General features: G+C 43.3%; 1 protein-coding gene across 15 annotated transcripts in view; it reads right to left on the bottom strand.

Annotated features, from left to right (window-relative positions):
* Window positions 1–25261, bottom strand: part of PUS7 (pseudouridine synthase 7) — a 52115-nt gene that overhangs the window by 9378 nt on the left and 17476 nt on the right. For 4 of the 15 annotated variants that reach the window (XM_008258336.5, XM_002712029.6, XM_070071166.2 and 1 more), the window contains 7 exons: window positions 23441–23552; window positions 21619–21696; window positions 4198–4326; window positions 3457–3582; window positions 2882–2943; window positions 1521–1681; window positions 487–613 (listed from right to left, as the gene is read on the bottom strand). In XM_008258336.5, the coding sequence (XP_008256558.2) occupies window positions 487–613; window positions 1521–1681; window positions 2882–2943; window positions 3457–3582; window positions 4198–4326; window positions 21619–21696; window positions 23441–23552 (795 nt within the window). Of the gene's footprint in view, window positions 1–486; window positions 614–1520; window positions 1682–2881; window positions 2944–3456; window positions 3583–4197; window positions 4327–20965; window positions 21118–21618; window positions 21697–22852; window positions 23011–23440; window positions 23553–24860; window positions 24879–25261 lie in introns of those variants that run through there. The other 11 variants (XR_016230968.1, XR_016230969.1, XR_016230970.1 and 8 more) reach the window with 8 other exon arrangements.

Raw genomic sequence — 25261 nt, 5'->3', positions numbered from 1 at the left:
TCTGTGAGGTTTAAATGAGAGGATGCAAGTCAAGGTCTTGGTGCTGTGGCACCGTCCACAGCAGGTGGGACTAATTTTAGTGCTGTCTCACGCATGCATCAGGCATGGCATACAGCGGGCACCCATGCTATCATGGTGCACCCTGGTCTTCACTTGAGGAAACCCTTCAGTGCTGCTACGAGCAAGCTGAGAGGCTGACACACACCCACAAGCTATGCATACGTATTTTCTAGACCCGCATGAAAGTTTGGAAAGAGATTTTTGTTATCAGTTGGTCTAAATGCTACTGTAGTTGACAAAATGAGGGGTTGACAGAATCTATTCAAACTAGTACAATTCTTCATTAACGATAGGGATGCAAACCACCCAGTCTAAGCGGACACAGTCTCCCTCTCTCTTAACTCGTAGCCAGGCAAGATTTTTAAAGCCGTTAGTGTCAAATAACTGAAGCCAGGTTTGGTCAAATGACAACATTTGTTGTTTTACCTCCTTTGAGAACAAGGTCCCCTGGAACAGGTTTCAGTCCGTAATCTTCTATCCTCTTGCTCACCATGTTATTCCACACATAGCTTTGATAGCTATGAATATACATTAAGCGATTATTTCTTGGTATCTGGAAGAAATAGCCAAGAGCAAAATACTCTGAATATAAAAAGTACTGTAGTGCCCAACACATCTTGCTTATTTAATAATGATCTCAATACAGAAACTTACTTTAAATCACATTTAGAAGTAGTGACTGACACATAGCATTAGAGTATGTGGTGTTAATAGTCATGAGTGGCAGCTCACCTGGTGTCCACAAAGCACACATGCATGCAAATTCAGCAACTGCCATGGAATTTATACCCTCAACCAGACACATCCCTCAAACTCAAGGGACTGACAAATCAATCACAGAGCTAACAGCGTTTTCTCCCCTGTCATTCTACAGAAGGAGAAGAGCTACTGATGGAATTGACTACTAATTTTATGCAGCAAAAATCCTGTTGGTTTTGTTTTTTCATCTGAAAAAATAACTAAGACTTAAACTTAAGGGTTGAGCTTTAATGTGTCTTGGATTATACCTGAACCAGTACTGGTATAAGCTATGCTGGCCAAGGTAGTACCCAGACTGGAGCCACCACAACGAAGCCAGACTAAAAAGCAACCATTTACACTGCCTACGGTCCAGTCTTTTTACAGTTCTGAGAATGGAAGTGAGCCAGAAACCACCATGTATTGGATTCTGAGAGTCTCAGATGACTAGACACTTCACTTCCCACTGGCCACCCTAGCATGCACATGAGCGCTTCCTCACCCCTCACTGTTAGTAAGTAACGCCAGCACTGCCCCGATGCACCCTCTCAACTCGACGCAGGGTCTGGACGAGGGTCTCTAGGTAAATCACGTCTCGGGGGCCACCAAAGGATCCTTATTTCCCTTCTGCTCCTTCAAAATCTAGTAAAATCTCTCAAGGCAAAATTAACAGAGCATGAAGCCACTTCAGGCCATCGCCTGACTTCACGAGTTGCACTCACTATGCCAAACGCAGAAACTATATTCTTCATTCCATACTTTGAAAGTCCTCGAAGCAGCTGCCCTTCCACACACCTTTTCACAGGCAGTTTTCTGAGGGCAGCAGCTGGGTCTTTGGTCTTCGCCCATTCTTCCCTGCATTTAACCAAGTACCCTTTTTCGGCTGTGGGGAGAAAAGGCTGTGATTAAACGATTTTTCTTATATTGAAACTTTCATAAGTTTCAGAGTTTCATTCTTAAGTTTTCAGAGTACACAAAATTAGAAAACGCTATTGATGGTATGGGTGCCATGAGGAGCTTCCCTCTCCTGAGAGCAGGTCTCAGGGAAAGGCTGAGAAATGCAGAAAGGCCACACAACTCTGTGGCTTGATCAACACGCCACTGTCCCAGCCAAAGGAAAAAGCCACTCACTGTTCATTATCATGATTCAACCTTTGAAAAAAACCTGTAGTTCTGGGGCTGGCACTATGGCACAGTGGGTTAAAACCCTGGCCTGAAGTGCCAGCATCCCATATGGGTGCCAGTTTGAGTCCCGGCTGCTCCACTTCTGATCCAGCTCTCTGCTATGGCCTGGATAAGCAGTAGAAGATGGTCCAAGTCTGTAGGCCCCTGCACCCGCGTGGGAGACCCGAAAGACGCTCCTGGCTCCTAGCTTTGGATCAGCAGAGCTCCGGCCATAGCGGCCATCTAGGGAGTGTCTCTGTCTCTACCTCTCTCTGTAACTGTCTTTCAAATAAATAAATCTTTAAAATAAAAAACAAAAACCTGTAGTTCGTCTTCTCTCTTTTTCCACTGTGTTGTCAAGTTTAATGGATGACTTTTCTTAAAATAATCTTGTAGTTTTTTAGTTTAGAAATGCATGATTGCCCAAAGTGAGCATAACTATTTTGACAACTTATAAAGCAGTAGTTAAATCCTTTCTTATACACATTGGTTTTAGAGATATTCCCTGTAAAGTTTTCAGTGAACTCTACAAACTAGAAATCGTGAAGGCTTTTGTGTCAAGTCCTTATACCCCATTCCATCACACCGTACATAACAACAGCCAAAGCTGAAATCTGTTTTGGATTGCCCTATTTAAGAGATTTAATAGTGTAGAAAGAAAGGAAAATGAGTCTATTATTTTAATATATTTACTCATTTGTGAATTAATGAATTAGGTTGAGCTAAAGAGCTAAAAACAGGAAATAAATGGTAAATCTCATATATATATTTACATAAACTTCTGAAAAATACAAACTAGCTTTTTAATCTTACTGTAAACAAAGACAATTCTGAAATAACTACCCCAATTTGCATATACACTTTTAGTCAAAGCAATTTCTTAAATACACAGCCATGCATTTTATTATTTTATTCTTACCTCCAGAACGAGGTTTCAATATTAAATCCATGACTTCTGCCCAGGAATTCTGTAGTATAGCTCTAAAATTAAACAGCATTTATTTCAGTTCGTTTTGAGTTAAGATGTTTAAACGCTCATGTCACTGAACAGCCAGCAAACTATATTCACTTTATATTGAACTTAAAAGCAGACAGAAATACTAATGTTCTACATTACAAATGGAAATACCAAAAAAACTTTTAAAAATTAATAACATAATGCTTACTCCAAACATTTGATACCATTTCAGTTTTAAAACCACATAATCATGCTGTACGCTGTTATATACAGTATTATCTATATGGATCAAGGTTAAATCTTTATGTGCCAAACCTCCCCCTCCTTCTCTCTATCTCTGCCTTTCAAACAAATGAATCTTTACCAAAACAAAACAAAACCCAACAGCATATGGATCATTTGACTGCCCAAAAGAAAGACAAGTGATTCATTTGTTTCAGACATTAGAAAATCCAGAAATAACTAAAAATACCACCAACAAATACCCCTGCATCTTTTCCCGAGTTCTTTCAGGTATTAAGCCATTAAATTCATACCTTCCAACTTGATACGTGGGGACAGCTGTTGTTCCAAATCTTTGCATCCCATAGTAGTTAATAAATCCAATCTCCTTGAGAGAGTTCATGGCATGCTGTACTTGCTCATCAGTTCCTGTTATATTTCTGCACAGGCCCAAATCATCCAGAGAAACAAATGTGCAGTCAGACACATTCAGAGATGAGTCCCATAAACAACTACGGCTTGGCTTCCCGTATCTCTCCTTGGCTCCCCGCAGCTTTCTACCTCCTGAAGGTCCACCCTTTTTCTCTTTTGAGGTAAAATACACGCAAATGTTAAATTTAGCATTTTTCCATTTTAAAGTACACGACTTGGTAGCATTTAGTACATTCACAGTGCTGTACAACCTTGGTCGCTTGCTGCCTCCCAGCCCTCTTCTTTCCCCACTCAAACTCCGGACCCAGAGAAGAAGCACTCCCCACATTCCCATGGCCCTAGTGACCTCCTTCTTCCTTGCTGTGCCTTTCAGTCTACCTAGTTCGGGTACCTGGGCTCCGTCTTTTAGCCCAGTACTGGAGGATACCGTAACTTCCCAAAGGCTGTGCTGGGGAGGGGTGTGTGGTGTGTCTTTGCTCCCCCAGCTGTCGGGCCCTGCTCTGGCTTCCCCTGGTGTCACTCCTGGTGGTACCAGCCAGCCTGGACCTTGTAACTGTTCCCAACAGACTGAAGGAGATGCGGCAGGCCCCTTTCTGCTCTGCATGCGGCCTGCGGCCCTTTACCTGAGAACAACAGTGAAGTGATTTCCTTGAAGCTCTCCCAATTTCAGCGGGTTTTTCTGATAGCTGAAATTCCCCAGCTTAAAGTTCATCAAGCACTTATTCAGGTGGGCAAGTCTTTGTGCAGATATTCTTCAAAAAAAAAAAAAGAGAAGAGGATCATGAAGTAGCAGGCTGAAAGGTCGAGGACAGCTCACCACAGAAAACAACGCGACCCCACAGCTGTGGGCACAGGAAAAAGGCAAGGCACCACGGTGCAAGGCAGGCAAACTCTCTCTTTCCCTCTGGATTGTTCCTTCAGTAACTGCCCCTGGTGGGACGATGTGACCTGGGCCATGTGTTATGTACTTAAAGCTTCTTACTATTTATGCGCTAACCAGGGATGCAATATCAAATGCTGAATTTTTCACTTTTTGTGGGGAAGAGGTGTGAGAAAAGGCACTGTGGAAGAGAACAACCCTGCATAACTATAAAGAATGGTTACCCGGGGGTAGGCAGTAGTTAAGATGGGGGCTGGCATTGCGGAGCAGCAGGTTAAGGTGCCGCCATCTCATGTGAATGCCGGTTTGGGTCCTGGCTGCTCTGCTTCAGATCTAGCTCTCTGCTAATACGCCTATAAGAGCAGTGGAAGATGGCTCAAGTGCTTGGGCACATGCCACACATGTGGGAAACCCAGATGGAGTTTCTGGCTCATGGCTTCAGCGTGGCCCAGCCCCTGCTGCTACAGCCATTGGGGAACAAATTAGCAGATGGAAGATAGATCTCTTTCTCTAGCTGTCACTCTCTGCCTTTCAAATAATTAAAACAAATCTAAAAATCAAAAACACCCATACTGCTTGGGACTCATGCACCCCTATGGGAATGCACAGGTTCCAGATCCCCTCCTGATTCTAGCTTCCTACTAACATGCCCCTTGGGAGGCGGCAGGAGTTGGCTCATGGAGTTGGGTCCCTGCCCCCAACATGGGAGACCAAGCTTTGGCCTGGGTCAGCCCCCAGCTGTTACAAGCTGTGCCTCTGTCTTGCTGCCTGTCAAATAAATACATTTTTTAAAAATTTGGAAAAAACAGGTGTAAGCCACATTTTTAACTGTCAGAAAAATATTGTCAACTCAGTACAAAAAGCTTGGAAAATACAGAAAAGTAGAAAATTTAGTTTCATTTCCTGGCAAGGAGAAGCTGTTAACATCTAATTTTGTATTTCTTTTTTAAGCGCCTATTAGGAATAGATACAGTTATAATCTCACCACAAATCTGTACACTGCAGCTATCATTTAACATGAATATTTCCCATGCTGTTAAGAAGTTTTCTTTAAAAATTCCTCATCCTCTTCATAGGTAGTATTAGACTACTCCACAAAGTTCATGGACAAAGGAATTAAAAAGTAAGTTTATTTTGGTGACAAAAAATTTCAAAATCTATGTAGTTTTTTCACATATTTTCTGTGAATGCTTTGAACATCTTCACATATAAGGATTTTTTTAAAAATTTGCACCAGAGGCTGGTGCTGTGGTGTAGCGGGTAAAGCTGCTGCCTGCAGTGCAAGCATCCCATATGGGTGCCGGTTCTTGTCCTGGCTGCTCCACTTTTTTTTTTTTTTTTTTTTGACAGATAAGAGTTAGACAGTGAGAGACATAGACAGAGAGAAAGGTCTTCCTTCCGTTGGTTCACCCCTCAAATGGCCACTACGACCGGCGCTGTGCAGATCCGAAGCCAGAAGCCAGGTGCTTCTTCCTGGTCTCCCATGCGGGTGCAGGCGCCCAAGCACTTGGGCCATCCTCCATTGCCTTCCCGGGCCACAGCAGAGAGCTGGACTGGAAGAGGAGCAACCGGGACTAGAACCCGGCACCAACCCTCTCCACTTCTGATCCAGTTCTTTGCTATGGCCTGAGAAAGCAGTAGAAAATGGTCCAAGTGCTTGGCACCCTGCGCCCATGTGAGACACTGGGAAGAAGCTCCTGGCTTTGGATTGAGCTACTCCAGCCGCTGCGGCTGTCTGGGGAGTGAACCAGCAGACGGAAGACCTCTTTCTCCTCTCTCTTCCTATTCTCTCTCTCTGCCTCTCTGAGCTCTGCCTTTCAAATAAATAAATAAATCTTTAAAATAAAATTTGCGCCAAAGTGAACTGATTTAATTCCATTTTTCTATAAACTATGTGTTCATTTGAGAGGAAGACAGACAGACATAGAGAGAAATCGCCCATTGGCTTACTCCTCAAATGCCTGCAACAGCCAGGACTAAGGCAGCCTGAGGCTGGGAACTCAATCCAGGTCTCTCAGGTGGGTGGCAAGGACACCTCCAAAGGTCTGCATTAGCAGGAAGTTGGAATTGGAAGTAGATTCGGGACTGAAACCCAGACCCTCCAAAACAGGATGCTGAGGTCCCAAGCAATGTCTTACTTGCTACCCCAATCATTTGACTCTCAATAAAGTTTTTGAAATATTTTCAGATTTGAAAAAAAACAACCAAGTAAAGCACTAAGTAGTCTCTGTCCTATCTCAATCCTCCACCATCCTGCTGTATACCTACTTTCTACATACATATTATCTATTCCTATTTTGGAATTTTCTTAATACATTTTTAATATATGTTATAAATATATAGAACATTATACAAATCATAAATACTCAGCTTGATGATTTCTTACAAAGTGAACATACCCATGTAACAAGGGTATGAACCCAGGTTTTCCCTTTTAAAAAGACAAATTTTGGGGCAGCCATTTTGGCACAATGGTTAAGGCAGTGCTTGGGATACCTGTATCCCACAGTGGACTGGGGTACAGTCCCAAGTCTGCTCCTGATTCCAGCTTCCTGCTAATGTGCACTCTGAGAAGGAGCAGGTAATGGCTCAAGCGGTTGGTCCCTGCCACCCATGTGAGAGACATGCAGACAAGTTCTCAGTTCCTGTCTTCAGCTTGGCCTAGCCTCAGCTATTGTGGGCATTTGGGAAGTGAACAGCCGGATGGGAGATCTGTCTTTCTGTCGTTCAAATAAATTAAAAAAATTTTTTTAAAGAAAACAAATTTTGGTACATTATAAACTGTTCAGCACCTTGCTTTTTTTTAGCTTGAAATGCAAGCTACAGGTATGTCTCACCCATATTGCACTTCTGGGCTGCCTCTTTGTGTAACCACAGTGTGGCTGCTGCACTGAGTGCATCTGCCATCCTTTCTCTGACCAGTCCCCTTTAACGAATGCTGAAGTTGCCAGCAATCTTTTGCTATCACAAACAATTCTACAGCAAATACCCTTATATGTTATTTCTTTGTGCACTTACAGAGGTGATATTTGGGATAAATTCCTGTAAGTGGACGGGGTAGATTTAAAGTTTCAAACACCTACTGTCCTCTAGAGAGGTTATCCCAAAGCATCCTCACATCATGAATACACGAGTACCTACCGCCTCATCCCCATGGCTACCTCCTCACACTCACAATGTAGTAGAAACCTCTGTGGGCTCTGCCAATCTGGCGAGGTGGTATGACAGCTTATCTTGGTTTCTGTTCACATGCTTCTTCCTATGGGAGAGCTTAACATTTCTTCACAGGCTGACTGTGAGATACGTGTTTATCCTGTTGCCTACTGCTCTACAGGATTATGAAAATTTTTCTTACTATATTTACATATTAAGAAAATCGACCTGGTATCATACATTTTACAAATATTAGTTCCCATTGTGTGAGTTTATGTTCTTTTTAACTATTTAGAAAATTTCTGACCTTGATTTTGAAAAAATTGAAAAGTGGCAACACTATAATGAACTAACTTAACACTTTTCACCTAGATTTACCAGTTGTTAAGATTTCTCCAGATCTGTATTAGACATCGCTCTCATATGAACACACATTACACACACATATATACACAAGGAAGTGAAATCTATATGTTTTCTGAACCACTGGGAGTTAAACACTAGGACACATTATTCCTAAGGACGTCAGTGTGCATCCCGTAAGAACTGTGTGACACAAATGCTCAACTCAGGACACTGAACATCACCCAAACACTCTAACAGCATCACTTTAGAGGGCTGGTTCGAGTCCCAGATTCTTCACTTCCAATCCAGCTCCCTGCTAATGTGCCAGGGAAATCAGCAGAGGATGTCCCAAGTCCTCGGGTTCCTGCACCCACATGGATGGAGTTCCTGGCTCCTTGCTTCAGCCTGGCCCAGGGCCAGCCATTGTAGCTATTTGAGGAGTGAACCAGTGGATGGAAGATTTCTCTCTCTGTAACTCTGCCTTTAAAATAAGTAAATAAATCTTTAAATACTAACAACATCACTTAGGTGTTTTTCAAATTTGTATTTATCTACTTGAGACAGAAGACAGAGAGAGCTCCATCTGCTGGCTCACTACTCAAATGCAAGGGAGCTAGGAGCAAGGAACTCCCTCCAGATCTCCCATTAGCAGCAGGAATCCAATTTCTTGTGCCATCACTGCTGCCCCCCAGGGTCTGCACTGGCAGGCAGCTACAGTCAAGATCTAGAGGTGGATGTCGAACCCAGGCCCTCTTATACAGGATACAGGCATCCTCTCTGTTGTTTTTTTAAGAGCCTAATTCAGGAACCAATCAAGGACCACATATTGCAGCTGTGACCTCTATTTGGACTCTGTGAAGCAAACACCCGGATCTGACGTTCAGCAGACTGCAGACCAGCAGTTTCACGGCATGTTTCGATGCAGATGTTCTGCTTGTCCCATCAGGACCAGACTCAGGTACCCAGCTTGGCAGGAGCGTCACTGAGCTGACACTGCAGCCCTTCTCCAGTGTATCACAGCAAAAGATGAACCCAGCTTAGCCATCAGTGATGACAAACGTCATCATTTAATTAGGGTAACTCTTAGACTTTTCTATGGTTACAGGATATTTTCCTTTTGTTTTGTTAGTAACCTATAGAGAGAATGCATTTGAAACTGTGTAAAAATCCACTTTCCCCAGAGTCTCTCACCTAACTGTTCAGATACCCAACCATGACTGTTGCCTGAACCAACTACTACAGTGTTGACTGAAAAAAGAGTTTTTCTTTATCTTACCACCCCTCCTCTATTAGTTGGTCTTTTGTGTATTAAAAAAAAAAAGGACCAAATAGAAATTTTAGTGGCATTCATGGATCTTTTTTCAAAAAAAAACAGCTCTAGGATTTAAGTTAGACTTAGAAAAAGGGTATCCCAGTCAGAGATCACTTTTTATCCCAAATTTATAAAAGCTGAGTTTTTTAAGTTTAAATTTTTGATCCACCTAGAATCTGTTTAGCAGAGGGAACTGAGACAGGAAGTTAGTATTGTTTTTTACATGATTCCCCAGTTATCCCAATGATGTTTACTGATTCAACTATTTTCTCTGCTAATTTTAAGTGCTACAGAGAATACATATTAAATCTTTAAATTAATCTGAGCCTACAATTATTCTATCTAGTCATGAACCAATATCAAATAGCTTTAACTACTCTTTCCAAAACATGCTTTATTATCTACAGGAGGAGCTAGTACTGTAGCGTAGCAGGTAAAGCAGTCATCTGCAGTGCCAACATCCCATATGGATGCTGGTTTGAGTCCTGGCTGCTACACTTCTGATCCAGCTCCCTGCTAATGTGCCTGAGGAATCAGTAGAGCACTGCTCAAGTGCATGGGCCCTTGTACCCATGTGGAGACCTGGAAGAACCTCATAGCTCCTGGCTTTGGCTGGCCCAACCCTCACTTTTGCAGCCATTTGGGGAGTGAACCAAAGGATGAGAGATCTCTCTGTCTCTCTGTAACTCTGCCTTTCAAATAAATAAATAAATCTTAAAAAAAAAAAAAAAAACAGGACCAACACAATTCCTCCCACGCTGCTTACTGGTTTTTTTTGTTTTGTTTTGTTTTGTTTTGTTTTTTTGCAGGCAGAGTGGACAGTGAGAGAGAGATCGAGAGAAAGGTCTTCCTTTGCCGTTGGTTCGCCCTCCAATGGCCGTCGCTGTTTGTTTTATACCTTGTATTTCATGCTACCTTTCAATGTAATTTATGATTAGCTTGATCAGTTTAAAATTGGTATTTCACTAGTATCAGTTTATACATTTGTTTCCTAAGAAAACACATGTATATGTAATCCAAGACCATAACATTGTTTTGTTCAAGTCTTTTACATATTGCACCATTTCAAAATTTTCTTCATAGAGATCTTACACTTTAAAAAAAAAAATGATGTATTTATTTGAAAGGCAGAGTGATGGTTGAGGGAGAAAAAGGGAGGGAAAAAGAAAGACTAAGAGAGAGAGATCTTATACCACTGGTTTGCTTCCAAACTTCCCACAACAGCCAAGATTGGGTCAGGCCAAAGCCAGGAGCCAGGAACTGCAATTCAGTTCTCCCACACTGAAGGCAGGAACCAAATTACTTGAGCCATCACCACTGCAACAGCAGGAAGCTGGAGCCAGGAGTTGGAAGGTGAACTCCAATGTGGGAAAGAAGAGTCTTAACCGCTGGAGCAAATGCCCCCCCCCCCCCTTAATACTGTGAGAAAGACTTTTTACCACTGTGATTTCTAACTGGCTATTACTTCTTTATCAATTTTTGCATATGAATTTTTGTTATCTTTTATAATTTCAATCAACTTTTTGAACAGAGTTGAATACAATCCAGATAATCAACAAAACCTACATTTGGCCACTTCCCTTCTAATTTTGAATATGTCTTATACCTTAATTTTACTGCATTAGCAAGTGTGCTCACAGTGCTCAGTAACAGTGGTAATAATGTGCCTATCTTTGTCTTCTTGTTGGCTCTAAATGAAAATTTTTCAGTATGTCTCAAAACATTAAGATAGACACTCATTTGTCTTCTGAGATTCATATATTTTTTGTCCGCTTAAGACTCATCTATCTCTACCTTGGTAAAACGTTTATTCCTAATAAATAACCAAATATTGTAAAAAACAACATATCAAATAGGATTTATTTAACTATTCATTTAAGATAACCCCATGAGGGTTGCTTCCAATTTTAGTATTAGAAATAATGCCACACAGTACATTATCGTGTATAAGACAGTGGCTTTGATTTTCTCTGAATTCATATTTCCTCTGACAAGACACCGGGTCTGAGAACTACCAGAACAGTGTGCATGCTTCACTCTGCCGACTCTGTCAGCTGTTTCCAGGGTTGGTCTTGGAGCTCACCTGTGCCACCAGCAGCCAGAAGTCACCTTTGCAGGGGAATACAGCAGGGACTGGATATGGATCTCAGGACAGTGCCTGCAGGAAAGGTTGAGCTCCACGCCAAAACAGCCCACCAGAATGGGAGTGGTGGTGGCACAAACGATGTAGAAACTTAATTCTACTCCCCAGTCTCACATATGTTCTTGCTGAGTTAAATAAACTGCTTACACTCTACCTATGTAATACTGGCCTGACACCTGATCTCACAGAATTCTTTCTTTGATGAAAATTCACCACCCTTCCCGAACACAATCAATTCCCTTATGTACCATACATCAGCCTATTTGTTTCCTACCTTTATCTACATATAAGCAGCCTAGCAATGCTTCTAAAAGAAGAAACCATTGTCACTACCCTGTTAATTAACAAAACTAATAAAACACAGGTAGCTAGACAGAGAAGTTAAGAAACAAAGTTCCTGTTCCCCCAGGTCCTCTATCCCCTGTCCAGCCCCAGGCCACACACTGCTCAGAACAAATTCAAACGGCATCAGGCAAGTACAGTCCAGATATAGACCAGCTGACAAGAGGCAGCAAGACCAGAAGATAAAGGTCATTGAGTCCCTGACTTCAGATTTATGGAGACAGTGGGCGAGCCTAAGGGCATAAATGAATCCAGGAGCAGTATCCTGAAAGAGGCTAAGAACGGAGTAAGGAACAAGTGGACAGAAATCACTATGGCCGTAGAAACTGACAGGGTAACTGGGAGTCAAGGGCAAAGAAGCAAACGGGCAACCTGGCTGTCCTAGGAGCACTCCAAGGACTGCTCCCTGCATGTGTCTGACCACTTGACCCTTCTGCTTTCAGAAAGTTCACCACTGTAACGACAGAAAGGCTCAGGCTCCACATCACTTGGTTTCCAGAATACTAGCAATGTGCAACTGTTAACATTCTCACTCCTGGCAACCATGAATACTAATTCCTCTCCAGATTTCCCTGTTTGGGGACATTTCATACAAATGGAATCACACAATATGTGACCTTGCCTCTTCACTTACTATAATGTTTTAAAGGTTTATCCATGGAGTATGCATCAGCACACCATTCCTTTACACAATGAGTAATATCATCTTTTTTTAAAAAAGATTTTATTTATTTATTTATTTGAGAGGTAAAGTACAGACAGTGAGAGGAAGAGACAGAGAGAAAGGTCTTCCTTTCCTTGGTTCACTTCCCAAATAGCCGCTACAGCCAGAGCTGCACCAATCTGAAGCCAGGAGCCAGGAGCTTCTTCCTGGTCTCCCATGTGGGTGCAGGGGCCCAAATGCCTGGGCCATTTTCTACTGCTTTCTCAGTCCATAACAGAGAGCTGGATTGGAAGTGGAGCAGCCAGGACTAGAACCGACGCCCATATGGGATGCCAGTGCTGCAGAAAGAGGATTAACCTACTGCGCCACAGCACCGGCACCGAGTAATACCATCTTGACGGTACAACAGACATCTATTTCTGAATCCCACTGGCATGGAAAAAAGCCAGATCTGTACTGCAGTCCCCTTATCCTTGGGGAATGTGTTCCAAGAATCCCTGGTAGACGCCTGAAACCATGGACAGTACCATATCTCATCAAACACTGCAATGCCATGATCTGACCACTACACTGGCTACTAAGTGTCTGACATGAATGGTGTGTGTTGCACAAAGGACAATTTACATCCTGGGCAAGATTTCATCACACTGCTCAGAATGGCACACAATGTAAAACTTAGGGATGATTTATTACTGGAATTTTCCATTTATTTTTGGACCATGGGGGTCAGCATTGTAGTGTTGCAGGTTGAAGCCACTACTTGTGATGCCAGCATCCCATATGGGCACCAATTCAAGTCCTGGCTGCTCTACTTCTGACCCAGCTCCTTGCTAATAGCCTGGGAACAACAGAAGATGGCCCAAGAATCTGGGCCCCCGCCACCCACATCGGGGATCCAGATGAAGTTTCCAGCTCCTGGCTCCGGCTTGCCCCAGCCCTGGCTATTGCAGCCACCAGGGAAGTGAATCGGCAGATAGAAGATACCCCTCCCTCTCTCTCTCTATCTCTTTCAAATAAAATAAATAAATCTTTAAGTGCATATATGAATTTGGACCATGGTTGACTGCAGGTAACTGAAAGCGCAGAAGGTGAGGCCATATATAAGGGGGCGGAGCTACAGAACTCAGTCCATGGTGAGGGTGCTCTCTGAGAAATGAGGGAATGGTGTTGACAACATCTTCATGATACTATTCATTGTTCTAATTCTGATCTTACATCAAGCACAGAAAATACAGTGAATGATAGGGAATATGAAAATCTCACTTTCAGGTATCAGGCGCTAACCTAAGCAGCCTGTTGCACAAAACTCTTTATTAACAAAGCCAGGGAAATACTGGCCCAAGTTCAGATAGGAGGCTAGCAGGAACAGGCAGGAAAAGAAAACAAATCATTCTGAATAAGACTGCTCCTGCTTCAGAGCCTGTTAAAACTGCTAGGTGGCTTCAGAATTACAGAAGCTGATAAGAAATGCTACTTATCCTCAGTTTGAACAATTCAGCAATAATCAAAATCCTTCCACGGCAGAGTAGGTTTATCCTGTTCCCCAGTTCTCACGGGAAAGGCCAAAGTGCCCAGCCTGTGCTTCCACCGAGCAAACTAAGGGTGTAGCCTGTATCCGCGAGATAAGTGCTATGTGCTTGCAAAGGCCAACATTCATGTGTCTAATGTGGTTCCTTTCTAAGTCAACAGGAAGATGATAAAGGCAGTGAGTGCCTGTGAGTAGAGAGCATCTTGGCCAAGGAGGACACCTGCTGGCTGGTGGAGAAGACAGAAATGCCTTAGTCTCTACACAGGATAAAACCATGAGATAGGACTTTTGGGCCTCAAACTAGCAAATGAGTTTTTCAACCACAACTCTGTTAGGGGGTGAGGAGGTTCTGGAGAAATCAAAGAATAAAGATGGCAGGCAGGGGCCATTTTTTTGCAGGACCATTAGGCCTGGCTATCAACAATCACTAGAATTTCATATGCGATGGAGTCAGAATTCCACTGTTAAGTTTTACCTTAATCAAGTTATTGAGGCAGGCGCCGTGGCACAGTAAGTCAATCCTCTGCCTGTTACGCCGTCATCCCATATGGGTGCTGGTTCTAGTCTCGTCTGCTCCTCTCCCAATCCAGCTCTCTGCTGTGGCCTAGGAAAGCAGCAGAAAATGGACCGAGTCCTTGGGCCCCTGCACCCACATGGGAGACCAGGAAGAAGCATGTGGCTCCTGGCTTCAGATCGGTGCAGCTCCGGCCATTGCAGCCATTGGGGAGTCAACCAATGGACAGAAGACCTTTCTCACTGTTTCTCCCTCTCACGGTCTGTAACTCTACCTCTCAAATAAATAAATAAAATCTTAAAATACAGTTAATGGTTAATAAAATAGGGTTCATCCATGTATTTTGTTATGCACTAAACAGAGAATCAGTACATCACTTATTGATCACAAGAAAATAACTTCTTATATAAACATTTTGGTTTAAAAGTGGGAAAAGCCTCCCCAAAATAGATACCAAGCTATGAACAAGCAATCTGAGGAAGCACACAATTACGGCACGGCTTCCATTTCTACCTAGCTCTTCCAGCTTTCAAGGCAAACATTCTTAAATTTAAGTGCAAAAATTCAGAGATGGACATCTATATCTTAGCTATTGTGAACTGAGCTGCAATGAACTTGGAGTTATAGATAACTCTTTCTCTAATCTGTATTCTCACCATCTCCCCACAAGGGTGCCTTTCAAATAAATAAATAAATCTTAAAAAAAATAAATAAAAAATAAAAAGAGTCTAAAATGTGCACAAGAGAACCCCCACTTTCAGAGGATCTCCAATTAGTCTCACAGCTGACTTCTTATCAGAAACCCTATAGGCCAGGAGAGAACAGAGAGACATAGAATGAAGGTGAAATAAAGGCCTTCTATAACAAACAGAAATTGAAAAAATTTGTCATCACTCACCCAGCCTTACAAATGTGCTTAAGTATTTGATAAATAAATACAGAAATAGTCATCGTTATGAAAGAATGTGAAGGCAGAAAATCTCCCAGTAACAATGCAAAGGAAATCAATCTAAAGCAAACAATAGGAATAATTACAGGAAAATGGCAGAGCCAAGTCATTACTTATCAGTATTATCTTTGAATGTAAATGGCCTAAATTCTCTAATTAAAAGAAATGGATTAAAAAACAAGACCCATTTATTTGTTGCCTAAAAGAAACAGCTCTCACCGACAAAGATACACTCTGACTAAAAGTGAAAGGATGCAAAAAGATATCCCATGCTAAGACAAAATGGGGAAATTCAGCAAAACTTTGGCATAGGCGAGGACCTCCTGGGAAAGGCCAAACAAACAATAGGTCAAAGCAAAAAATAGACAAATGGGATTACATCAACCAATGGAACTTCTGTACTGCAAAGAAAATAAACACTCAGCAAAGTGAAGAGGCAACCAACAGAATGAGAGAAAATATTTGCAAACTATGTATCTGATAAAGGATTAACATCCAGAATTTATAATGAGCTCAAGAAATTCAACAAAACAAACAATCCATTTAAGAAACGAGCAAAGGACTTTAACAGGCATTTTACAAAGGATGAAATTCAAATGGCCTTGGAGCTGGTGCTGCAGTGTAGTAGGTTAAGCCTCCATCAGCAGTGCTGGTATCCCATATGGGCACGGTTCAAGTCTTGGGTGCTCCACTTTCCATCCAGCTTCCTGATAATGTGCCGGAAGATGGCCCAAGTCCTTGAACCCCTGCACCCATGTGCAAGACCCAGAAGAAGCTCCTGGCTTCAGATCAGCCCAGATCAAACCACTGCGGCTGTTAGGTTTGGAATAGCTCAGGGCTCTGGCCTTTCGTACCTCCAAGGATGAGACAGAAAGAAGACAGAACTGATCAACAGAGACAGGTTACTTTATTAAAGAAAAGAGGGGTGGCAGTCTATTTTTACCAAAAGACTGTGCGCAGGGCGCGCTTAGAACTAAATTTTTATCCAGTTAAGGAGGAAATTTGCCACTATGGGGGCGGGGAGTGGCTAGAAGGCAGCTGTTAAGAGCAGAGGGCTCTTTGAAGCCTCTGGGATCTTTCCTGTTATCTGTTTCACAAGATGCCCTGTGCAGCTTATTTGCTTTGCAATGAGTCTGGAAGGGTCTGGTTCGGCACCAAGACCAAGAAAAGGGAGGAAATGGGGCAAGGGGAAAGGAGGAAGAGAGGAGGGGAAGGAAAGTATGATATATCCTTTAGTGGCCATTTGGGAACTGAACCAGAGGATGGAAGACCTCTCTCTCTCTCCCCTCCATATGTATCTCTGCCTTTCAAATAAATAAATCTTAAAAAAAAAAAAAATAGAAAAAAAAAAATACAAATGGCTAACAGACCTGAAAAAATTTTCAGGATCACTAGCCATCAGGGAAATGCAAATAAAAATCACAATGAGGATTCACCTCACCCCAGTCAGAATGGCTCTCATACAGAACTCATGAAATACATGCATAAATGCCAGCAGAATTGGCACTATGGCACAGTGGGTTAAAACCCCAGTCTGCAGTGCTGGCATCCCATATGGGGGCCAGTTCAGTCCCGGCTGCTTCACTTCTGATCCAGCTCCCTGCTGTGGCGTGGGAAAGCAGCAGAAAATGGCCCAAGTCTTGGGCCCCTGCACGCATGTGGGAGACCTGGAAGAGGTTCCTGGCTCCTGACTTCTGAATGGTTCGGCTCCAACCGTTGCAGCCATTTGGGGAGTGAACCAGTCAATAGAAAACCTCTCTCTGTTACTCTATCTCTCTACCTCCGTCTGTCAAACAAATAAAAAATAAATCTTTAAAAAAATAAAATAGATGCTGGCAAAGATGTGGGGAAAAATGCACCCTAGTCCACTGCTGGTGGGAATGTACACTAGTACAGCCTTTGTAGAAGAGAGCAGGGAGACACCTCAGAAAGATGAGAACAGATTCACCATGACCCTGCAACCCCACTCCTGGGAGCTTACCCAGAGGGAATTAAATCAGCCATGTGAAAGAATTATCTTTATCCTTAGAGACTAGCGAGAAATCACAGGAACTGACTATAAGATTTTAGAAACAAAGAGAAGACAAGAATATTCTGTAAGCCCCTGGATCCTGCCATTCTTTGGAGTATCTGGTCTGCTCCTCGGCCCCTGACCACAGCCCATTTCAAATCTTCCCCCTCTTTTCCAATCCCTCCCTATTCCTGTCCCTTCACGTTCAGCAGATGACTGCACATAATATGAGTAACAGACAGAGAGACAGAGAGACCAGGACTCCAGGTAGGAACAACACCACCTTCAGGTGTCTTCCACACTTTCCAACACACCCACGTTTACTCAGAAGAGTGACCGAGGGAGGGCTCTCTTACTTTGCTGTTACGACTACACCACATCACTGTCCCAAGGTCAACGAAGAAAAGACCTGCAGTAATACATTAGGACTTGACCAGGGGCTCAACCAATTTATTATAAATGAATTAGAAGGGTAGTGAAGGGGCTGGCATCATAGTGCAATGGGTTAAGTTGCTGCCTGGGATGCCAGCATCCCATATGAGTGCTGGTTTGGGTCCCAATCACTCCACTTCTGATCAAGCTCCCTGCTAATGTCCAGGGAAAAGCAGTAGAAGATGGCCCGAATGCTTGGGAACCTGCCATCCACATGGGAAACCCAGATGAATCTCCTGGCTCTTGGCTTCGGCCTGGCCTAGCCCTGGCTGCTGCCATTCTCTGGAGAATAAACCAGCAGATGGAGGACCTCTCTCCACCTCTCTCTGTAAGTCTTTCAAATAGATAAATCTTTCTAAGGTTTAAAAAAAAAAAAAAAGTGGGTAAGTAAGCCAGACTGTCAGGTTAAGAGAAGATATGTAAATATTTTAGTAGACACAGTAAACATAGATGACTTTTTTACTTCATTTTTTAGATTTTTAAAAATGTATTTATTGGGTCAGCGCTGCAGCTCACTTGGCTAATCCTCTGCCTGTAGCGCCGGCACCCCGGGTTCTAGTCCCAGTTGGGGCGCCGGATTCTGTCCCGGTTGCCCCTCTTCCAGTCCAGCTCTCTGCTGTGGCCCGGGAGTGCAGTGGAGGATGGCCCAAGTGCTTGGGCCCTGTACCCCATGGGAGACCAGGAGGAAGCACCTGGCTCCTGCCTTCAGATCGGTGCAGCACGCCGGCCGTAGCGGCCATTTGAGGGTGAACCAATGGAAGGAAGACCTTTCTCTCTGTCTCTCTCTCTCACTGTCTAACTCTGCCTGTCAAAAAAAAAAAAAAGTATTTATTTGAGGGGCCGGCACTGTGGCACAGCGGGTTAAAGCCTTGGCCAGCAGCTCCTGCAACCCATATGGACACCAGTTCCAGACTTGGCTGCTCCACTTCTGATCCAGCTCTCTTCTAGCTTGGGAAAGCAGTAGAAAATGGCCCAGGTCCTTGGGTCCCTGTACTGGTGTCGGAGACCTGGAAGATGCTCCTGGCTCCTGGCTTCAAATCAGCTCAGCTCTGGCCACTACAGTCATTTGGGGAGTGATTCAGCAGATGGATGACCTCTCTCTCTGGCTCTACCTCTCTCTGTAACTCTTTCAAATAAATGAAATAAATCTTTTAAAAAAATATTTATTTGAAGCAGAAGGTAAGGGGATGGACAAAGGGGAAAAGAGAGACAGAAAGGGACAAAGACAGAACATCCATCCAGTGGTTTATAAATGCCCAAAACGGCAGCTGGGAGCCAGGAACTCCACATGGGTGGCAAGAACCCAGTCACTTGAGCCATCACTGCTGCTTTCCAGCGTCTGAGTTAGCAGGAAGCTGGAGCCAGGAGCTGGAACTAAGGATTGAACCCTAGCACTCCAATATTGGATGCAGGCATTCTAACTGGTATCTTTACTGCTAGGCTAAACACCAGCCCCAGATGACTTTATTTTTAGTTGCAGAGTAATCAACATATAGTAAATTGCACATATTTAAACCATGTAAGTTTTAAGATACAAGCCCATGACACTATCACCACATGCAAGAAAATGAATTTATAACCATCAAATGTTTCCTTCTGTCCCTTTATTATGTCTTCCTCCCATCACTCCTTACTGCAGGGACTGCATAAAATGAAAGCCTAGGGATAGGCATTTGGCCCAGCAGTTAAAATGCCCATGGCCCCTATCAATGTCTGCCTGGGTGCAAGACCTGTTTCCAGCTCTTGACTTCAGCTTCCTGCTAATGCAGATGCTGGGAAGCAACAGTGGTGGTTCAAGTGTTCGGGTTGCTGCCAGCCACATGGGAGACCTGGAATGAGTTCCTGGGTTTGGCCTCAGCCCAGCTCTAGGGATACAAACCAGTGGATGGGAGTTGGAAGGAAAGAAGGAAAGAAGGGAGGAGAGAAGAGGGGAGAAAAGGGGAAGGGAGGAAAAGGGTGGGGAGGGGAGGGGAGGAGAAGGGAGGGGAGAACCCTAAGCTTGTCTGAATCCACACAGTCACTGAATTCATCCTCTCCTTCCCTTCAATTGTGACTAGCTGAATTCAGATCCCTATTTGTTAGCTGCATAATATGGCAACAGGCCTGGTCTCCAGTCTCATCTTTCTCTACCTACAATCCCCTTAAGGCAGCCTCTACATACAATTTCCCTGCTTACACTAAAGTCAAGTCAGATATTAAACATGTCCAACAGAGCTGTTCAGGATCAGATCTTGCCTGCTTGAGCCTTGTTTCTTATGTACCTGCTAGGTACAAAATGTGTGATGCCTTTCCAAAGCCTTTTCATAGCTGTTGTTTAGTTTGGAAGAAACCACCCCAGACCCTCTCCACTCCAGTAGATACCTATTCACCTGCTAGAATCTAGACAGTGTTCTTATCCAGAGGGGATACTGCCACTCAGGGGATATCTGACAGTGTCTGCAGGTTTTTTTTTATTATCATCAGTGGGTAAGGAGGAGATGCTTCTCCTGTCACAATGTAGGGAGACACCTGGATCCTGCCAAACATCCTACAATGCACAGGATGGGGCAGGTGTCTGGTAGAGTGGTTAATATACACTGCATACTGGAGTTCCTGGTTCAAGTCCCAGCCCCTCTGCTTCTGATCCAAGTTTCTGCTAATGCATGCCCTAGAAAGCAGCAGGTGATGGCTCAGGTGCTTGGGTCCCTGTCCCCCTACATGGGACACCTTTATTGAGATCTGCACTCCTGGCTTTGTTCTAGCCCAGCCCTGGCTGTTCTGGGCTTTTGGAGAATGAACTAGCAAACAGAAGATCTCCCTTTGTCTCTCTGTCTTTCAAAGTAAAATGAAAATAAAGAAACAAAAATCTAAAATGTACAGGATAATCCTCATGATAAGGAACTTTCCAACCCAAAAAGTCAATAGTGCAGAGGTTGAGAGCCCTGATTTAAATTAAAACACAAGCATTGCATTTCATGCAAAAGCTTTCCTTGCTTTCTCTTCACAGCAAGTCCCATGCTTCTTGCCACCCAGACATAAAGCATGCCTCCATTTCAGCAACTTCTTCACTGTGGAATAAGTTCAGATTTACTTGTCTCTTGGTCCCATTAAACTATCATTACTACAGGGGTGGTCTTACGGTCTAGCAGTTAAGAGGCCAGTTGAGATTTCTGCATCCCATGTAGGAGTGCCTAAGTTCCGTGTCCAGCTCTACCTCCTGATTCCAACTTCCTGCTAATGCAGACCATGGATGACAGCAGTGATTGGCTCAAGTCGTTGGGCCCCTGCCACCTACATACAAGAAAGGCATGGACTGAGTTCCTGGCTTCTAGCTTTGGCCTGGCTCAGCCCTGGCCATTGAGGATATTTGGAGAGTAAACAAAAAAGTGGGAGATGTTTGTCTTCAAATTAAAATTAAAATTGTATTTGCTTCAAAAGCAGAGACCATTGTTTATACCTAAATATTTCTGGTATGTAACAAAAAAAGCTCAGTAACTGTTTTGTCACTGCATTTTAAATAATATATACATATGTTTAATAACAAATAGGAGAAGATAAAAAGAAACATTTTTTAGATCTGTCATAAAAATATTTCAACTATTACATAAAAGTTACAGTTTGCTATAAAAACAGTAGGCAATACAAATAAACAAGACAAATACAAAACTAATTTTTGAAGATTGAAAGAAGCACCTTCTAAAGAGAGAAGTAAATCCTGCAAAGTACACCGGAAAGCTCTAAAGGTCAGTGCCGGGCTTTGACCCTCCCAGTCCCACCGTGGACTCCACTTACTTGAGAACAGCTATCTCCTGAACGGTGATAGCCCTTTTATCCTTGGTTCCCATGTAGGAGAATATGTTCGGCTTGACTCTGGAGAGACAAAAACCATCTGAAATCACATAACTTAGGGAAATCCCATTTCTTATCATTTCAGTTTCAAAATAAACACACTGAAAATTGTAACAGAAGGAAATTAAACAAAAACTATTTAAATATTTATGTAGGAAAACATAAATTAATATGAACACTAGGAAAGTATACGATGTCCAAACAATTCCTTTTAGCGCTGCTTGCCTTCAGCATTTACAGCTAACAGCAAATGACCGATGCGGCTGAGACCCGGCCAGCCAGTAGCAGAAAAGTAAACAAGGCCCCTGTGTTGACCACAGGCAATTCATTATGTTACACAGAGCTGTGGCAGTGAAGACGCATTCTGCAAACATAAAACAGCTCTCTGAAAATTTTGTATTCTCAATTTTTTACAAGTTGATGATGTGAATTTTTCTTAAATACACGTCTGTTTAAAAAAGACAAGCGTTACAGAGGGTTCTGAACAACTTTGGCATGAAGGCAAAGGTAAGCTTGTGAACTAGGAAGTAGTTCACAAACTCCAGGTGAATTCCTTCACCAACGATCTATTTCCATCAGCAACTGTCTGCCCCTGGGACTCAGGTCCTCATGCCATACCATGGACTCTTGCCCAGGGAGCTACTTAATTGAGCACTGTGTTGTTAGGGGTGAAATTATGCCCTCCCCTCTTCATCTGTTCAATCTCTGACCCCCCCAGTACCTCAGGGTATGACCTATTTGAAAATAGGGGCTTTATAGACATTACCAAGTTAAAATGAGAGAACATAGGAAATCTGGAGGCGTGGTGAGAAAAGTCGCCATCTGCAAGTCAGGAAAAGAGGCCTCAGGAAAGGACCAAATGTGCTGAGTCCCTGACCTTGGACTTGCCCCAGGCTATGGCATTTTGTTATGCAGCCTGAGTTAATACACTGTCACCATGTGTAAATTGAGTTAATTTAGATGAAAAATTTCCACAGCATCCAGATTTGCAATGGTGCCTGAAGCTGTTTCTGTTTAAACAGGCTGGTGCTGTGGAGTGGTAGGCTAAGTTTCCACCTGCAGGGCCGCATCCCATATGGGCACTGGTTCGTGTCCCAGCTGCTTCACTTCTGATCCAGCTCTCTACATATGGCCTGGGAAAGCAGCGGAAAGTGGCCCAAGCACTTGGGCCCTTTACCTGCAATGGGAGATCAGGAAGAAGCTCCTGGCTCCTGGCTCCTGGCTTCAGATCGGCCCAGTTCTGGCCATTGCAGCCATTTGGGGAGTGAACCAGCAGATGGTAGATCTTTCTATCTCTCCCTTTCTCTGTAGCTCTGCCTCTCAAATAAATCCAATCTTAAAAACAAACAAACAAACAAACCCTGAGCACCCAGTCCACCCTCAGAGACCACAGCTGCAGCTGGTACTGCACTCCCGTGAGAAAATCTGCCTGGTTTCAGGTTTCCAGCTAGCAGGTCTCCACCAACTGGGGCTCCCAGTTTGCTAAAGCCAAGCTCTGCAACCACATCAAAGGGTAGGCTTTCAAGGGAGAAAGTGAATTTTTGTTTCTCTGGATAGACTGGTAACTCTCACTGACTTCCAGGAGTTTCACCTTGAATTATTGCCACTATGAATGGACAAAAGGAATAGTAATAGTTTACCTACTGCCTAAAGAAATGGTTACGCTAGCTCTCTGCTGATCTGTGCTCCTTTCCACTAGCAAGGAGAAAGGAAAACACAATCCTGTCACTTTGGTTTTATACAGGCACAAGAACAAGCTACTAACCTTAGATATTTGGACAATACGTTAATAGCATCCATGGTGTCTTTATTTTCCTTGTATAGCACAAAGTGGCAGTAACTTCCCCTGGATTTTGGCCAATAATGCTTTCTCGGATCTTAAAAACAGAAAATTAAATGTTATATACACCACAGTAAAAGGTATTCTTACAAAACCCTGTAGGGTTCATTTTTGCTACAGAACCTTTGAGAAATCAGTTCTAGCCTGACAGGAATCCACAATATTAAACGTTCTGTGATTGGATGTGTCCACGCTGACAACCAAAGCTGACATGTAGGTGGTGTGACCGATGACTGGCACTAACCAGGGATGCCCTGATGGTTGGGGCCTGCGGCTTTCTGGAACACAGGCCATCCACAGAAACAGCAGTTAGGTCAGAACCCACAAGCCTGGCCTCCTACTCAGCTTTCACCCATCTTCAGGCTGGGGGCACCAGAGTAGAGGCATGAGACAAAGCCTGGGAGGAGTGGCCACAATGACACATTCAGAATTTCCAAAGGCCACTTCCATCACAAAAATTTAGCTACAAATGGCCTACAAATGTTGACCTGACAGAGACAGAAGCCCGCATTCCAGCCTCGTCACTCCTGGGAAATAGAAAAGTTTAAATGCTGGCTTCTGAGCTAGTGCTACTTTGTTCAACTCTTCAAACCTGCAGAAAAACCAAGTTTAAAAAGTATTCTCTTAATTGAATATTTCAATTATACTGCAATCTATAAACACATGTCCAAACATATATATAAATTAGGTTTAAGCTGCTCAGAGTTATTTTGAAAAATCAGTACTTTGGGGAAAATGACTCTGTAAGCGCAAGCGCACCTCACAGACACTTCAGAATAATATTTGTGAGTCTGTGTCAGAGCTGCTGCCATGAGCTGAGAACGCCTCTACCGCATCTGAGTTCTGGAACCCCATGAAAGAAAAACTGTGAAGAGATATTCCACGCAATTCCTAGAAAGAGTTCCCTTCTTTCAAAAATGTTCCTTTGTCTTTGTTCCTAAAATAATCCTGAATGAACTCTCGAATCCTCCACCTTCTGAGGCTTAAGCTCCTGGGATCAGTTACTTGGATACCTGTTTGATGGGTTAGTGATTTAAGCTACAGTGTTAGCAACAAGACTTAACAAATCAGCTCAGGAAAACACCACAGCACATGTACCCAGTGAGCCACTTTTCCTTCTTGATTTATACATGTGTCTTTTCTGTCACAGAAAGAAAGTATTACAAGTATTTCTTTTGGCACTGATCTGAATTTCTCATGCTCCCCTTAGAAAATGGTGAGTGGGAATATAATTTCTGGCTTTCCTTCCAGCTCACTACCAGGTGGGCAAAGCTATCTACATTGGTATTGTTGACAAAATCACTGGCATTTCATTTCATCTACACGAAACGCCAACCGCTCTTACCTGCTGCAGTTCTGACCTCTGTCCAAATGCACAGCAGAGAGAGCACAAGAGAGCAATGTTTAATTTACAGTCATATCCCAGTGCTTAGAGGTGAACATGCACATGACCGCATGGTGAGTGCACAGCAAGACTTTCATAGCACCTGGTAGTTATGTGGTGGGTTAACAGCCAGACATTGATGATGGAATGTCGCGGAGGTAAACGGGGAACACGGAGAAAACTCACCTAGAGGTGCCGCCTCCTGTCTCAGTCCTTTAGCAATGGGCACTGTCCGTTCTTCCTGCAAACTACACTGCACCCACGGGATGCAGCAAACGGTTCAGACTAGAGATCAAGTGCTTTCCCACACAGAGATCTGTTTTCCTTAAAATATGGCAGCACATGCGCCTAAATGTTATTTC

Source organism: Oryctolagus cuniculus, chromosome 3 (assembly GCF_051225735.1).
Source record: "Oryctolagus cuniculus isolate XC-2025 breed Fujian yellow rabbit chromosome 3, ASM5122573v1, whole genome shotgun sequence".
NCBI lineage: Eukaryota > Metazoa > Chordata > Mammalia > Lagomorpha > Leporidae > Oryctolagus > Oryctolagus cuniculus.
This window is presented reverse-complemented; position numbering and strand designations above follow the sequence as displayed.